The sequence below is a fragment of the Mytilus trossulus genome, chromosome 7 (assembly GCF_036588685.1).
Source record: "Mytilus trossulus isolate FHL-02 chromosome 7, PNRI_Mtr1.1.1.hap1, whole genome shotgun sequence".
In the NCBI taxonomy this organism is placed as follows: Eukaryota; Metazoa; Mollusca; class Bivalvia; order Mytilida; family Mytilidae; genus Mytilus; species Mytilus trossulus.
The window spans coordinates 47,286,223-47,304,664 of record NC_086379.1 but is presented as its reverse complement, the minus strand read 5'-3'; the positions used below and the strand labels follow the sequence as shown (position 1 = coordinate 47,304,664).

Sequence of the window (18,442 nt, the reverse complement as noted above, 5' to 3'; positions counted from 1 at the left end):
TATATAGCTATTAAATTAAATTATATTGCATTTCGAATAGTTGAGTGGATTATATTTTTTCAAAACTTGAATAATAGATAAAAGCAGCCGATCCTTCAGTTATTTGGTACGAGCGTAATTTAGGTGCCTAGACGGGTTCAATTTTTATTTTGTTTTTGTGGAATAAAAAGTTAACGTAATTTCAGTATATGGGAGGCTTAGTGTCATGCCCTTTAGAACATAGTTTACTAGTTTTATCATTATATGCCGAAGAAAATAAATAAATAAACTTTCTCTCTCCCTCTCTGAACATGGAAGTATCATATTGTCAAATCGGCGCAAATGGAAAAAAAAACTCGGCGCAACTAATGGAAAAAAAATCGGCGCAAATGAAATGCAGATCGGCGCAGATGCAAAACACCGCAATATATATTAGAATACTTGCATGTTCTGATTAAAAAGAAGTCTTTCTAATTCTTGTTATATTTTCGAAAGAGAAGCACTTTACAGTTTGTACATATTAAATATGTATTCCGTATACATGCAGTCTTACATTGTAGGCAATATGTTAATGTTTAAAATTTTCATATTTTTTTAACACAAAAAAAAAATGCCTTAGAGAAACAAATAACAAACAAACAAATCTACGATATAAATATTAATATTAATATTAATACGAACTTTAGATTGAGATCGGTCCCTGGGGTAGATGGCGGTATTTTGATTATATCGTAGAAAGTATACCTACATGCACGAAGAATTAGATCTAACATCCCCGGCCGGACATGTCTACATGTGTGTATTCCCGCGCTGCAAAACGGACTTCCCTGCTTTTCGAAGAAAATTTATTTCTAAATGACAAGAGAAGTCCAAGTTATTATTTTTTTTATAACCTAAACAGTCCCTAGGGTTGATTGTATCTATTGTTGTTGTGTGCAAGCAATATCTAATAAATAAATCAAAACATTGAAAATTATACAATATTACGAATACAGATTTAAATATTTTGAATTGGACGCTGATGTTAAGATTTCATAATAGACTAGTAAAAACAAAGAAAGGCAGGTTTTTATAAAGGAGAGGGAGAGATATATAGAGATAGAGAGATTAAAAAAATAGATTACTGACACGTCTAACTTCTACGATCATAATTCATTTCTTCATAGTACACGTATCAACGTCAGCTATACTTTATTAATTATGCATGTTGCGCAAAACACCAATTAACTAAATTTACTCAACGAGGAGAACTGCAAAAAATATAAAAAAGAAGATGTGGTATGATTGTCAATGAGACAACTCTCCACAAGAGACCAAAATGATACAGAAATTAACAATTAGGTCACCGTACGGCCTTCAACAATGAGCAAAGCCCATACCGCATACATTTATAGTCAGTTACATGTTTAAAAGGACCCGACAGGACAATATAAAACAATTCAAACGAGAAATCTAACGGCCTAATGTATGTAAACAAAAATATAGTTTCATATATATAGCTGTATAGATATACCAAAGTTGTAAGCATACATATTATAGTATATCTATATATAATAGTCGAAAGGATGTTAGATACTCCAAACATCAACTGATGATAACTTCAAGTTAAATTCGGAGACACGAAATTATTTAGCGTTTCAACAATAAAAACATTATTTTCTTATTTGATATGAAAGTCATATTACAATTCAACTAATAGTATAAGGGTGGTTTCATTATTTTTTAACACAAAAATGAACACTAATTGACAGCATAGTAACTACGCTAAATCAATTCATCTCTTGGAAGTTCCTACTTTTTTTTTAAACAAAATCCGGCAAGTATGAGTTAAATTAAACAATTATCTTAGAAATACCAACTGATTTTTTAAACAAAATCTGGGAAGTACATGTATGGGTTAGATAAAAGAATAATCTAAATATAGAACTGCGAATGAAAACGGTGAATGTGCCAAAGTAACAGCAACCCGACAGAGGAGTAGAAATAGCTCGGGGCCACCACTGCGTCTTCAACGCAGCGAGAAGGTTCAGCACCCGGAGGTGGGCCAAAGTTTGATCTTTAAAAAACAATCATGCATACTAGTTCAGCGTATAAATGTACACCTCATTTAACCCAGATGTATGTGGACATACTGACTGAACTATAGTTATCATATACTAGACTTTCACGTATTCCACAAACGTCCTAAAAATGACCTTCAGCAGATAACAAATACAGTTAGGTCGGAATGAACAAATATTTTATGTTATGTATTAGTGGCTGATTTTCTACAGCTTAGTACTTTTAAAGCTTTGAGAGCTAGATTGGGTTCATATAAACTCATCATAGATACCAGGTTTGAAATTTTACATTAATTTTAGGCAATACGCGCGTTTCGTCTACAAAAGACTCATCAGTGACGCTCGAATCAAAAATGTTTTAAAAAAAAAGTCACAAAAGTACGGAGTTGAAGACCATTGAGGACCAAACATTCCTAAACATTTTGCCAATACAGCTTAGGTAATGGCATAGTATTTTGTTTTGTTCATGTTTCAGACTTTGTCAGAGGAAGGAAGTCATGTATAACATATTAAAAAAAAGTAAATCAAAAGTATAAATTAAGTTTCTTTTTAAAAATGTGTTTTATAGTTTTTATCATTCAATTCCAAAAAAATGATAGATTCAGCGATCTTGGGAGAAAATTAGTTTGAGATAGTTGTAAGGTAGGACAAAAAGTAACATTTTCGAAGCTTTTTTTCTAAAGAAAAATGTTTCCAGCAAATTGTTCATACAATTTAAAAAGTTTCTTAACTTCTTATCGGGTACAAGTCTATTTTCAAGACAGTTTTTTGGGGGAAAATCGTAAATGAATTCGCTTTTTCTTTAGAAGATAAAACAAACTGAGGTAGGATAAATAAAATTACTTTGATATTTCTATAGAAAGCAAGTCAACATAAAATAACTATACCGAAAACATTTTGTGTTGTTTATTTCATTTGTCTATTTGTCTCTGTAATTAAGCTCATTTGAAAGAAGGAAAAAAAATATTTCTAGTTTTACCTACCTTTGCGAACAAACGGACGAAAATGCATCATACACGTATATGAAGTAATAAGAAAAACATATTTCAAATCCAAATATTTTGAGAAACGGATTAAAAGTGTTCTTCAAATCCACTCGCCATCTGTTTTGTCATTATAATGTTTCAATTGATTATGAATAATCATAAAATCATTGATAACAACTCAATTATATGAAGACAATTTATTGTCTAAACATTAAAATTATTGTTCACATCAATAAAGGAAGCACCTTTTTACGATATTTCTAATTTGTAAAACGTCATAAAAATATGTTTTCTATGATAACAAGATGTTCTCGGGGTTTAAATTATATTTCTTCGATGGTCTTTATTATAAAAAAAAATAATCAACACGAATAAACGATCCTCGATATATCATATCTTTTCACGATCGTATATATTATAAGGAAAATAAATTGGCGTTTATATTAAAATTCAATATTACAGGATGGTTTCAATATTTTGTTAACGCAACATAAAACACTAATTGACATCATAGTACATATATAAGCATAATAAGCTATATCAATTCATTTCTTTAAAGTTCCTACTTGTTTTTTGGTAAAAAAAAAATCCAGCAATATGAGTTAAATAAAAGAATTACAAATTCTTATATAGAATTGAGAATTTAATGGACATTGTGTCAAAGAGACAACAACCAGACCAAAGAGTAGAAAAAATAAACTCATAAGACCGAAGATATCATTACTGTAGAAGACTACGGTATTGACAAGTTAACCAAGATTTAATTATAGCCTGTTATAACTTGCATGTTTAACAAAATATCGCAAGAATTGGTAGAGTAAACGAATTTTCTAGTTATAGAATAAATTGACTGCATGTGCAACAAATCTCGCAGGTATAGGTAGAGTAAGCGAATTTTCTAGTTATAGAATGAATTGATTGCATGTGCAACAAATCTCGAAAGTATGGGTAGAGTTACTGTAAAATAATGATCTAGTGATAGAATGAATTGCTTGCCTGTACAACAAAAGCTCGCAATTATGGGTAGAGTTTATACTGTAAAATAATGATCTGGTAATAGAATGAATTGCTTGCCTGTACAACAAAAGCTCGCAATTATGGGTAGAGTTACTGTAAAATAATGATCTAGTGATATAATGAATTGATTGCATGTGCAACAAAAACTCGCAATTATGGGTAGAGTTACTGTAAAATAATGATCTAGTGATAGAATGAATTGCTTGCCTGTGCAACAAAAACTCGCAAGTATGGGTAGAGTTACTGTAAAATAATGATCTAGTGATATAATGAATTGCTTGCCTGTGCAACAAAAACTCGCAAGTATGGGTAGAGTTTATACTGTAAAATAATGATCTAGTGATATAATGAATTGCTTGCCTGTGCAACAAAAACTCGCAAGTATGGGTAGAGTTTATACTGTAAAAAAATGATCTAGTGATAGAATGAATTGCTTGCATGTGCAACAAAAGCTCGCAATTATGGGTAGAATTACTGTAAAATAATGATCTAGTGATAGAATGAATTGCTTGCCTGTACAACAAAACCTCGCAAATATGGGTAGAGTTGCTGTAAAATAATGATATAGACTAAGTGATAGAATGAATTGCTTGCCTGTACAACAAAAACTCGCAAGTATAGGTAGAGTTTATACTGTAAAATAATGATCTAGTGATATAATGAATTGCTTGCCTGTGCAACAAAAACTCGCAAGTATGGGTAGAGTTTAATATACTGTAAAATAATGATCTAGTGATAGAATGAATTGATTGCATGTGCAACAAAAACTCGCAAGTATGGGTAGAGTTACTGTAAAATAATGATCTAGTGATAGAATGAATTGCTTGCCTGTACAACAAAAACTCGCAAGTATGGGTAGAGTTGCTGTAAAATAATGATCTAGTCATAGAATGAATCGCTTGCCTGTACAACAAAAACTCGCAAGTATGGGTAGAGTTTATACTGTAAAATAATGATCTAGTGATATAATGAATTGCTTGCCTGTGCAACAAAAACTCGCAAGTATGGGTAGAGTTTATACTGTAAAATAATGATCTAGTGATAGAATGAATTGATTGCATGTGCAACAAAAACTCGCAAGTATGGGTAGAGTTACTGTAAAATAATGATCTAGTGATAGAATGAATTGCTTGCCTGTACAACAAAAGCTCGCAATTATGGATAGAGTTACTGTAAAATAATGATCTAGTGATAGAATGAATTGCTTGCCTGTGCAACAAAAAATCGCAAGTATGGGTAGAGTTTATACTGTAAAATAATGATCTAGTGATAGAATGAATTGCTTGCCTGTACAACAAAAGCTCGCAATTATGGATAGAGTTACTGTAAAATAATGATCTAGTGATAGAATGAATTGCTTGCCTGTACAACAAAAGCTCGCAATTATGGATAGAGTTACTGTAAAATAATGATCTAGTGATAGAATGAATTGATTGCATGTGCAACAAAAACTCGCAAGTATGGGTAGAGTTACTGTAAAATAATGATCTAGTGATAGAATGAATTGCTTGCCTGTACAACAAAAACTCGCAAGTATGGGTAGAGTTACTGTAAAATAATGATCTAGTGATATAATGAATTGATTGCATGTGCAACAAATCTAGCAAGTATAGGTAGAGTAAAAGAATGATATAGTTATAGAATGAAGAATTGTATTGGGGATTGTGTCAAATATACAGCAATCCGACCAAAGACTAGAAATCAGCATATTGCCACTACTGCAAGGGGTCTTCAACGCAACCGGAGGCGGGTCTCACCTTGCTCGAAAACAATTATGTAATATACTAGTACAGTGAAATGGACACCGCACTAAACATATCAATTAATCATGTAATTGTACGTCTCTTTTGGAATTAACATCGTTAAATCTAACCAATATGTCTTGTTCTGCATGTGAACATACTGACTTTGAACTATAATTATCATATAGACTTTCATATATTCAAAACAAATCCTACGTACTACATTCCGAAAATACAATCAAATTAAATTGAGCAAATCTGTTGTATGTGTTGCTTTTTTCCTACAATTTAGTAATTATAAAGCTGTGAATGGATGCCATGGATGTCGTGGTGTTCGGGTTTTATCATAATTAACAATAAAGTAAATCGAAAGGCCGAAGGTTTCCTTTCAACGATGGCTTTCATTATATTTTTCATTCCATCCATTCAATGAATGAGATAAGTTCAGATATAAAGAAAGAATATAAGTTTTAGATAGTCGTTTTCAGGTAAGAAAGAAAGTTGTTTTCTAAGACAGTTATTTTTCTATTTTTTTCCTGGAAACATTTGTTTCCAGTAAAAAGGTTGATACATTGTACCAAGTAAATAGTTTTTGAAATTTCTGATCGGGGTTGGTAGATTTTTTTAAAGATAGTTTAAGTAAAAACTTATTTGCTTTTATTTTATAAATATAATACACGCCGAGGTTAAATACATGACATAACTTTGATATTTATATAGAAAGGAAGTCAACCTGAAATAACTAGACCAAGACGAAAGATTTGTGTTTTTGTTATTTTGGTTTTGATATAAATTTATTAGTAACTGTTTGCTATGGGTTCTGACCTTAAGCCAATCTTGTACATGTACTTGTTCTGTATAATTATATCACATGACACATATAAAAACCGAGTTCATTTCATTTTGATATAACAAAATTGGTGATTTTAGCTACCTATACGAGCAAACGGATCAAAATATCTTTATTTTTTATAAATGAATGAAGTAAAAATGAAAAATTGTTAATCCTAAATATTTTAAGAAATGATATTAAAGTGTTCTTCAAATCCATTCGACATCTGGTTTTATCATAATAATAATATCTTGATTTTGATTAATTGTAAAATCATTAATTATAACCCATTTAGATTTAGAAAAATATGTATTGTCTAAACATTCAAATATATCAATTTTGAAGCACTTAAACAATATTTATATATCCCAAAACGACATATGCTTACTATGATAACAAGATGCCATTGGGTTTTATATTTCTTTTATTGTCTGTATATATATTCAATAAATTCAGAATGTATTTTTTATCAATTTATAGATAAAGTAAAATAACAAACGATCCTTTATTGTGGCTTTTAATAATCATATATTATAATAAAAACATATTGATGTCACATGGATTTTCGAATACATACGCATGAATTTCAGTTGTACTAAATAAATGACCAGTCATTTCGAGTGCAATCACATTCTAAATCGGTTGTCATTAGAATATTATTTTGATTTCTTATTTATTTGATTTGCTGAGAAGGGCTGCGAGTTCCAGTTTTACTTAAGACTTGTGAAATTCGCAGTGTGTCACTCATCTTAAATTAAATGGTATATTATAATCTTCATAGCTAGGATAATAGATTGGTAAATGTCTTCTCTCATTCGAAACATAAATACATATAGAACAACCGCTACACCACTATTACCGTTTCAAAATACAGTCAAGATTAAATGTCAATTTTCAAAAGTGATCTTAAAATTGTGGTATTGTTTTTTACAGACAATAATAAACAATAATTTTAACATGAATAACGATATTGAAAAAAATATTCATCAAAGAAACCAGGACTGTGATTATAAAAATGGAGTTTATTCATAATTACCAGCGAGAAGTTTTTTAGTAACGATTGTAGTCCCACTTACATAAAACAAAAAACGTCTTGCCAAATTTCAACTGGAACACAAAAAAGTTTTTATCAAGTCGGATAGACTGCGCTACGATCTCAAAGCGACTTTACCATGCTCACTGTCATTGTCATATAAAATTTATAAAAGCATTTCAACTTTGTTTGTATGTAATTTGGACCTCTTGTCCTCCAACGGATCAATCATTCATTCTGTGTCATCCTTAGCATCGTCCATCACTAAAGGAATAAGTTGTTATTCAGGTTGGATTGGTCGGTCCGACATATATCCTTTGGATCATGAATCGTTACTATCATACCTCCCTTTGCCACTACCTCTACCGTTACCCTTACGCAGATTTGTATTGCATGAAAATGTTGATAACCAGAAACTCTACGTATTAATGAGAAAAAGAAGGAACGATACAGTATTTATATGGAACACGGTCTTGATGTTATTGTTGGTAGCGTAGTAAGATCGCAATATGAACGTGGAATGCTCTAGTATGGTCGTGATAAGAGCGCTAGCGTTAAATAATCGCAGTAGAAACGTGGTAAGATTGTGTTGCAATCGGATACATCGTGATATGGTCATAGTGAGGACTTGATAAGCGTTTTATAATAACGCATTATCTAGAAAATCGGGATGTACTCGCAGACGAACAGAACGGCTTCAGAAAAAATCGATTTGTTAATTCGCTCTCTTGTATAGGAAAACTGTATAGCGCTTTCTTTAACAAGCGAATAACGCATTATTTAGAAAATCCGGATTTACTCGCAGACGAACAGAATGGCTTCAGAAAAAATCGATTTGTGAGTATCACATTTACACGCTAAACAGTATTGTACATAATAGTAAGTCTCTCTTTGTTGAGTTTATTAATCTAAGAAAATGTTTCGACTTCATAGACAGGAATATGGTGCTATATAAACTACTCATACACATATTGATGACAAAATGTACAATTCTGTGAAAAGCTTCAATCAAAATTCGGAATCCTGTGTCCGATTAAATGGCAAACTTACAAGTTGGTCTAACTGTAAATCTGGGGTGAAACAGGCGGACAATTTATCCCCGAAACTTATCTCAATATTGATTATTCGTCTGGTGTATGGGGATACCGAAAATATCAGTCAATAGACAATATTCAGAACAGAGCTATTCGTTACTTTTCAGGAGTACATAGATTTGAATCTATCCTTGATAAACACGATAAACACGGAGATATCGGATGAATCCCGAGTCAGTATAGGCGTTGAATCAATATGGTGAGATACTGGAAAAGTCGACTCATACGATTTGACAGCAATCGCACCACCAAATTAGCATTCAATATTGACTACAATCGCTGTCAAAGTAATTGGTGTAGTGAAGTTAAGGATATACTAGACCAGCTTGAACTATACATTTTATGAACTGAAATCAGAGGTCGAATTATCAGAACTACGAATATATAGAAACTTTAAAACAGTCTTTGAAACCACAAATTACGTAAATTTGAACTTGAGTAAAGTTGAGCGGTCACACTTCATAGCACAATTTAGAAGTGGAATTTACCATTAAGGGTGGAAACTGGAAGATCCTCGAACGAAAGTGTAGAAGAAAGACTATGTATATTTTGTAAAAATCAAGAAACTAAAACTGAGTTTCATTGTATGTTTGATTGCCTATTGTATATCGAATGTCGAATTAACTTTTTTGGTACATGTTTATTTGCAGAAAACTTCACAGATTTGAATTGTGCTGACAAATTGAACTTTTTAATGACTTCCCACATAAGTAAATTAGCAAAATATATAGCTCTTGCATTTCATAAAAGACGTCAGTTGCTGTATTTTTTTGCATATTCATAGCTTAAATTGTTTGCACATTAATATATTTATTATTTTTTTTGTATATTCATAGCTTAAAATTTTTTGCATATTTATAGCTTAAAGTTTTGTTTACAAATATTTTAATGTTTATATATTTTTGAAATTTACTTACGTCAACAAAAAATTTAACGTGATATAATTGTTTGAGAACTATTTAATTTCATTTGAATTGACTTATTGGTTCATTGGACCGGGTGTATTAATATTTATCATATATTATATGTTTATAATCTGTACATATTTACACATGTCACTATAATAAATAATTAACTTACTTACTTTACATGTATGGGAAATAAACAAGATCTGTATTACGTTTGAATTAAGAGCTTATATCACTAATATATGGAGATCACAAAGAGCAGGATTTGTATATTACATGATTTACTGAGAGGCATGGATACGCAAAACTTTACGAAAATAAATAAATAATCAGTTAAGACAGCTGCAACTATCTGATCAATAAATGTTGGCATAAAAACATATGCTAGTATATCCGACAAAGATCGGCAGAAAAAAAACACACCCCGGTTAAGGAAAGAATGGAAATTTATGGAACGCCATAGCTGTCTTATGTGTCTTTTTTATTGCTTTTCTATTATAAGATGGTGCTTTTCTATTATAAGATGGTGCTTTTCTATTATAAGATGATGGTTTTCTATTATAAGATGGTGCTTTTCTATTATAAGATGATGGTTTTCTATTATAAGACGGTGCTTTTCTATTATAAGATGGTGCTTTTCTATTATAAGATGGTGCTTTTCTATTATAAGATGATGGTTTTCTATTATAAGATGGTGCTTTTCTATTATAAGATGGTGGTTTTCTATTATAAGGTGCTTTTCTATTATAAGGTGCTTTTCTATTATAAGGTGCTTTTTTATTATAAGGTGCTTTTCTATTATAAGGTGCTTTTCTATTATAAGGTGGTTTTCTATTATAAGGTGGTTTTCTATTATAAGGTGCTTTTTTATTATAAGGTGCTTTTCTATTATAAGGTGCTTTTCTAATTATAAGGTGCTTTTTTATTATGTGATGGTGGTTCCCGTGATTAACCGGGAGTGTGGGGAACCACTAATGACAAGACGATTGTCCGGATAGTGACAAGACGGTTTACCGGACGAGATATAAATAGTCATAACTTTTTTGTTATTCGGTAGATTGGTTTAATATTTTTAGACCTTAAAGATATTAAAATATATTTTATGAAAATCAAACAAAATAAGTGAGACAAAAAATATTTTTGAGCAAATAAAGTTGACCGGACGGTATTCACACTCGTCGTTATACGCTGTACATATATTCAACTTGTCGACAACAGTGTTAATATCTTTGACAATAATTGTCCAAGTAATTCAGGAATCTGTGAGATTTAAAAACAAATTATACGAAAATATAAATTTATAGTAAAAACAAATATGTTTCTGCTAAAAAAGTTGACCGGACTGAATTCACATTCGCCGATGTGTTTAACAGAGACATATATGATACATGAAGAGATTCGCACATCTATAATTGTATTTTAGGTCTTTGGTTTTAAATATATTAACAGGGTTTTCTTTCTTCACAGAAGGTTGACTGTCAGTAAGAAGTATCTGATGATCTTGACTGCCATTATCAGCATACCTCAATCTTACTAGTAGTAGATTTCGGTGTTTATACAACCTTTCTGTTTTAATTTGACTGAGGTATTGTTTAACCTGGCTGGTGTTTTCAACTTGGCTGATGTCTTTAACCTGGCTGGTGTTTTGTTGTTTTTGGAGACTGAGGTTCCAAGGGAAAGGACACTCAAATAATGTGCCTCCTTAAAGTCCGAGAAGCTCTCGGGATGCACGATTTTGCGTATTTTTTTTCAAGGCTTCTGGGGGTCTTGAGCGACCGCCAGACCCCTCACCGAATGGTGAATATATTTTGCCTCAATTTTAAATTTAAATATAGTGACAGACTAGTTAGTGACAGTGCAGTATTATACAAAAGTAACTTTGTGTTCGATGCCCGTCCTTTATTTTCTATTGTAAAGTGTCTGAACACGACTGAATGCAAGTTTACTTCTTCGATGTTAAAGGTCATATTGGAATACATTGTTGTTGTTTTTTCAAATGATTTGATACCGGCAGATTGGTGGTCTCACTTTAATTTAATCCATGTCAGCTATCTAGTTTTATCTTAAAAAAAAAAAAAAGAGAGAGCCAGTTTTGGCATTCTTTAATAAAAAGTTCAATTCACTGTAATCTTTGTTTGGATTCTGATTGCCATCTGATTAAATAAGTTAATTCAATTAAATGTATTTGATGTCTCAGGTGTGAAAACTTAAATGACATGATTATTTGCTTGATTAGTGATTACGACAGGTGTCAAAATTAGATAGTAATCTAATTAAATACATTTAATAAATATTTTATATATCAGGTCTTCTAGTGTGCTGGTGAACTTACTCAAGTCAATATTTTGAGCTCAAAGTTTTTATTAATTTATTTTATTTATTTACTTATTAATGAAATGTACATTTATACCCCTGGGGGTTAATAAAAAAGCACCTTATAATAGAAAAGCACCTTATAATAGAAAAGCACCTTATAATAAAAAAGCACCTTATAATAGAAAAGCACCTTATAATAAAAAAAGCACCTTATAATAGAAAACCACCATCTTATAATAGAAAAGCACCATCTTATAATAGAAAACCATCATCTTATAATAGAAAACCACCATCTTATAATAGAAAAGCACCATCTTATAATAGAAAACCATCATCTTATAATAGAAAAGCACCATCTTATAATAGAAAACCATCATCTTATAATAGAAAACCACCATCTTATAATAGAAAAGCACCATCTTATAATAGAAAAGCAATAAAAAAGACACATAAGACAGCTATGGCGTTCCATAGAAATTGCAGTGAAGATATATGATGCACGTTTAGGTATTCTTACTATATATAGACATAACCTGCCATACAAACGGATTATTTAGAAAGACTACTTAAGGTTATTTCTAAAATGGGCAAAAACTGAAGGTGCAGACAAACATCAGAATAAGATTGTTTACTGTAAGCATACAGTTTCCATGAAAATAGTATTTCCCTGAAAGCAATGATTATGGCACCCTAAGCGGAGTTGGACCCCTTTTTTGCCCCAAAATAAAGCAGTTTTACAAAATTGTTAAAATGTAAACTTTTAGCTATTTATTGGAAAGTAGAATCTTCTGCTACATAAATGTGGGCTGATTTTGAAATACAATGTACATATATCGGGTTCTAGCATCGATAAATCATGCCAAATTAATGAAATTTTCACAATTTTAGGTATACTTTTTACGGTTTCCGTCTTAAAGAGCAAACATGCAGCCTAATTATTTCTACCAGTGATTTTTACTTAAAATTTTGTGTGAATGTATTTCATGATTTGAGAAACAAAATAGGTTGAAAAAAAATTGGGGGTCACCAACTTAGTTTTGTCACTATAGCAACATCAGTTCGTGTTTTCCCGAATGTTATCATTATATTTGCTTGTTATCTAATTATTTTTTTTTTAAATCCTTTATAGCAAACCTACATACATAATTCTTGTTTCACGTTAAACAGTAGATTTGTATCTATCAAACACAGGTGCAAGAGTTTAAGACTCATATTGTTTTGATCTTTGAAAATATGATTTATTTTTATTTCCGCCAAAAATGAAACGTAAAAATGAAAAACGTTTCAAGTCTTAAAAACAATCTACGAGATTAAATGCATGTATCAGATCTTATGATGTTGTTGTCGCACAATATTTTAGTTACCTTCAAAAACACCATCCGTCGGAATGGAAAATTGTTTAAATATAGCCATTCACTCCGCTTTTGTTAGGAAAGTCTGTTTTTGTCCTCTGCCCCTCATTAGTAAAATTATTGAAATAAAAACAAATGAAAGATGGCACTCGCGAACTGCAGAGTATTTGACTATATCAGACTAGATGGGTGTTTTTTTTCGCGTCAATTTCAGAAGTTTGCCGTAACAAACTAATTTGCTACTGTTGACAGACGGACAGCGGTATAAAATTCAATATATCAAAGTTTATCAATCTATAATTCATAATCTTGCATTTTTAGAACTTTTTGCCACGACAAAATTCCTATCCATCAGCAGTCTTCAATGTATAGCAAAAAAGAGAAATAAGTTTGCAAAACGAATTAATAACTAAAATGGGATTAAAACGTCAATTGAATTAATATACTAACAAAGCCAAATAAAATTAAAAGTATACAGATAATACTATCCTACCTTATGTCGCCTTATTGATAAACCACAACTACATGTAACATGTAAAAAAATAAAGGAAGTAATCGATAGATCAAATTACATGTTATCCAATGAAACATCGCTAAAGGATCGTTTTAGATGTGTTAATTAAATCAATGGGTATTCGTTCTTGAAAGTTTCGCGAACTGTGAAAACAGTCAACATATTCATGTTTTACACAATGCAACTATATAGAGAAACTGTGAAAAAGGTATTAAAAATGTGTCAATTAAATCCATGACTATTTCCGTGAGTGTCAGTATAAATTATACTTTCAAATTTGTTTTACGTTAAAGCATAGATGGTTAAAGCTACAACCTTGTATAATGTTAAGGATGTTCGCTACTCTGTATCAAAATAACAAGCTTTTAAAAAGACTGTTATAAATTGATAGTATTCACATAAAAGAACAGAAAATGCATAAAAAGATAATGGCCCGTATGCTTGTTTTCGAGATATAAGCCATTGAAAAATTTGGCGGGGATTTATTCTCTCTAGACTTTTCATACGTTTAACTTTTGCAACCTTTTCTTAAAAAAAAATACATGAAAAATTAACCAAAATTGTTACAGACTTTTTGTTCCTTAGTGATCACATGATAAGTATGTATCCAAACCGTTTAAAATTAGATTGTCGGATAAATTTCCCCAAAATAAATACGTGTAAACAAACGTATAGAAATTGAATATCATATAAATAAAAATAAAAATCTTTAACGTATGAATTATTACTTTCATTGATCTGGGGGTTTTTTTTATGCCAATTCACGTTTACACGTAAAATATAAATCAAATAATAAACTTTCTGTGTTATTAGATTTGTACACATTTATTTTACGTACATATTTTCATCTAGTTTTCAAACATATTTACAATATCGTGATTTGTAAATACTCGACCACATCTTGTTTATGTTTAACTTTACCCAGAGGCTGTACACTATCTAAAAAAGAAATTGCTGATCAAGATCATTACAAATGTACCCGAGGAATATTTGTTAATTATGCAATTTACTGCGACTTTTACTTTGTAATCTACAGTGAAGCCCTGCTCTGATGGTCCTGGTCAGGTGCGAATACAGAATTTTTGAAAAGAGAGTTATTTACGAGAACTGAATATATAGTGCTTAGCAGATCGAGGAGAATTAGAAGAATCTAATGCTAAAACGATAATATAAATGGTAGAAACATGCATTTTTTATATTAAAAGGGTGAGGTTTGCAATCTTCCCAAATGCCCAATATAGTTCAATAACAGTTAAACGAGGGGTGGAAAAAGATGATTTTTTTTTTAATTTAAGAATTGGAGAATAACATTTTAAATGAAAGATATAATACAGTATGACAAAAAAAATGGTCCTGACAGAATCAAGTGTAGGCTGCCAACAGGAACATAAATTACAGCAATGTTTATGAAACAGTTTCCCGGGAAGCTTCTGTGTGGACACACAAATATACGCTGACATAGTTGAAATACATGCAGGTAATAAAACATTAATTAAGCTAGTTTATTTCAAGTACATACAGTTTGACCATCACTTTTACACATTATGTGCAAACTATTTGTTTAAAAATCATTTAACCTTGCAAAGGCTCCACAATTTATAAAACCTCTTAATAAAGTGTAGTAATTCCGTGAGGAAATGACAAATTAACCTTCTACTGTCTGACTACTTCAATTTTTGATTTAATATACTCATTATAACTAATAACTGGGAACAGTTTATGTATATATATTTATTGCACTAATAGATAAAATCAGAGGATTCCGAATATTTGGCAAAAATACAAAACAAGAGGAGCGACCATCCTTCAGGAGTCTACATATTACTTATTATATATAATGTTCCTGCTGATAATTATAAGTTATTGGAGTTATCCGCGGGTGAAGTTTAAAGTTTACAACCTACACTAGGTAAGAAACAAATAATGTGTTGATCTATTTGATGTAGATCATAAGAGTGGCAGAAAGAACCTTTTTCTTGGTCGTCGGGATTAGGCGTATACATTTCCTGGAGTTTTTGATTGGACTTTTATTTTCGCGGGAATTCGGGATTTAAGTTATCGGGGACTCGGTAATTAAATGGGTGATTTTCAGGATTTGTATTGTGTTCACTTCCTCATACCGCCCCTCATGTAAAGATGGGATTACAGTTAAAATGCCTTGCTTGCAAAAATACAGATTTTATGAAGTTTTCCATCTTTATTTCTGTTATGGAAACATAGTGCGCAGGCACGAAACAACAAAATGATTCAACAGAAGCTTTATTATTACTATTGGCATGATCCCACCAAAAATAAAGTTGTTTCTTGTGTGCGCACAGACTTTTTCAATCTCAAATATACATAAAATTTGATGAAAAACAAGGAAAATCACGAAATTTTACAAAATATGCAAAATAAATCAAAATTGTTTGTGTATACGATAGCCGAGGACCTTGACCTGACTACAAGTGCAGAAAAAACTATTCGGCTGGTTGTTACCGGCCTTTTTCTTTTGTTACTTTTGTTTTTAATCTGACTTGTACGACGTTTCAAGAAAGTAATAATACATTTTGCAAGACTAAACATTTGAAAAACTTAGATAGCCATAAAGGAGTCAATGTGAGTTATAGTATAAACACATTTTTTTTCATTTCTTTTCATTTAATTTTTTTCGAAAAAAAAATCAGGAATCTAATAATCTGATGAAAAAGAATCATTTCAAGTAAAAGATGAATGTTGTACACATTTAAGACTTTTTAAAAAGCGTAAAAAAGAAAAAATATTTTAGTGGTAAGTATAGGATAACATTTGATTTTTATGGATGAAACGGAAAGCGGTAAAGGGGGGGGGGGCTTATTCATTTAATAAAAACCAGTTTGTGATCTTTATTTTTGATGAAAAAATGCAGGATGTGCCATTCCATCCCCCGCATCCCTCCTGAAAAAAAATCGTAAAAATCGCGCGTTTGTTGCCAAATACTTGAATTCAGTGGTGAGGGGTTCCGGGGGTTGGAACAACCCTTTTTGGATGATCAATATATATAAATGGGAATATAAAGTTCAACCCCTCCCCCTGTTTTGTCCTGGATTTGGATCTTGATCTGCCACTGATATAAATTCGATAATAATTTAAATGTATCAAAAGAATGAATTTTCTACTTCATACATAAGTAAATGAAATGTTTATGAAAAAAATGGATTTTGTCTTAATATTATATATATTCAAGCATATACTTTTTTTTTAAATTCATGTTTGTCTCTAGATCTTCAAGTGTTGATCGGGAATAATCACGTGTTACATTATGATCCAATCGCAGCTTACCGCCCAAAATTGATGACATAATTTGTATGATTTTCTTCTAGATTTGCTGCTTATTTGGACTTGTATTTCAAGAATACTTCTTGTTTATAGGATCAATCTTGCATTGGTGAGTTGATTGGGATTTTATCTTTTGATAAGATTTGATTTTTATTTATTTATTTCCTGTCTTATTTTTTATTGAAATATTCACGTCAGTATCATCATTTCTTTATACTTTCAGCATTGTCCAAAATACTATTCATACCCATATATTGAAGAAAACATTTATTGACTGAATATTTTGCTTCATAAAGGGGGCGGTATGTTCTTTTTTGATAATATTAACTATTTACTTTTCAACGCCATCACCCAAATGTTTTTGTTTTAATTAGCACTATTTACGGTGTTTGAAATATCATGAATCATGCAAAACATTAATTTCTCATCTGCTTCACCATTATAATTTTTTTCTCATAAAATTTGGAATAAAAATATCTTTTTAGGAGAACCCGCCCCCCTTTTGAAGTTAAATGTCTAATCCCTTAGTGTACTGATATGAAAAGTATTTTACTAGAAACGTTTGAAAAAAGATATTGATGCTAACGTAAATATTTTGTTCAATAAAAAGACAGGAAATAAGTCGGTGAACCAAAAAAAATCAAATCTAATTAAAAGTTAAAGTGCCCATGAACTCACTGATCATGCACGAGTGATTCGATTCATAAAAAGTGTCCGTGTAACAACCAAAAAGAGTCCGTGTAACACCTGTTAATGTACTGTTTTTCTATAGCTCTGCGGGGGGCAAAGTCGTACAATTAGTTTTACTATTAAAATACAATACACATGAATGACCTTTTAAATGGCGTGACAGCTGGAAGAGTCAAACATGTACCTTATAAAGAGTTTAAAAGTACTTAAATTACACGTGTTAATTATTTCGACCATATGCGTACGGTCGGACCATACGCGAATGGTTGAACGATATGAGTATATACCCGTATGGTCATGACCATGCGCGTATTGTCCAAATTCGTGTATGGTACGGAACATACTTTTATTTTTTATACTTTATACTCGCTTGTTTATTCTTTGGTTTACTTATCTTACAAAATTACTCTTTTTCTTGCGCCCACCTGAAGCGTTGAGTATTGGTCAAGTTTGACAGATCAACGTAGAATCTAGATATAGATATGTAGTAAACAGACTGCCTATCTATTGAATTTAGGTGTCAATCTTAATTACAATGTCTAACAACCAAACCATGTTTACAAGCAAGGCAGGAGCCTCTGGCCTTTGTTAGTCTTGTATTATTTTTATATTAGTTTCTTGT

General features: G+C 31.1%; 1 protein-coding gene across 6 annotated transcripts in view; it reads right to left on the bottom strand.

Annotated features, from left to right (window-relative positions):
* The window catches only part of LOC134725183 (galactoside alpha-(1,2)-fucosyltransferase 1-like), a 28,525-nt gene that overhangs the window by 7,898 nt on the left and 2,185 nt on the right, over positions 1–18,442 (bottom strand). The window contains exon 1 of one of the 6 annotated variants that reach the window (XM_063588798.1): positions 13,813–13,902. The exons of 2 other annotated variants lie outside the window; for them this stretch is intronic. Coding sequence is in view for 3 of the 4 variants with exons in the window: in XM_063588794.1 (XP_063444864.1) it covers positions 13,332–13,380 (49 nt within the window). In the remaining variant the exon portion in view is untranslated. Of the gene's footprint in view, positions 1–727; positions 818–3,022; positions 3,066–13,331; positions 13,396–13,812; positions 13,903–18,442 lie in introns of those variants that run through there. 3 more of the 6 variants (XM_063588794.1, XM_063588795.1, XM_063588796.1) reach the window with 3 other exon arrangements.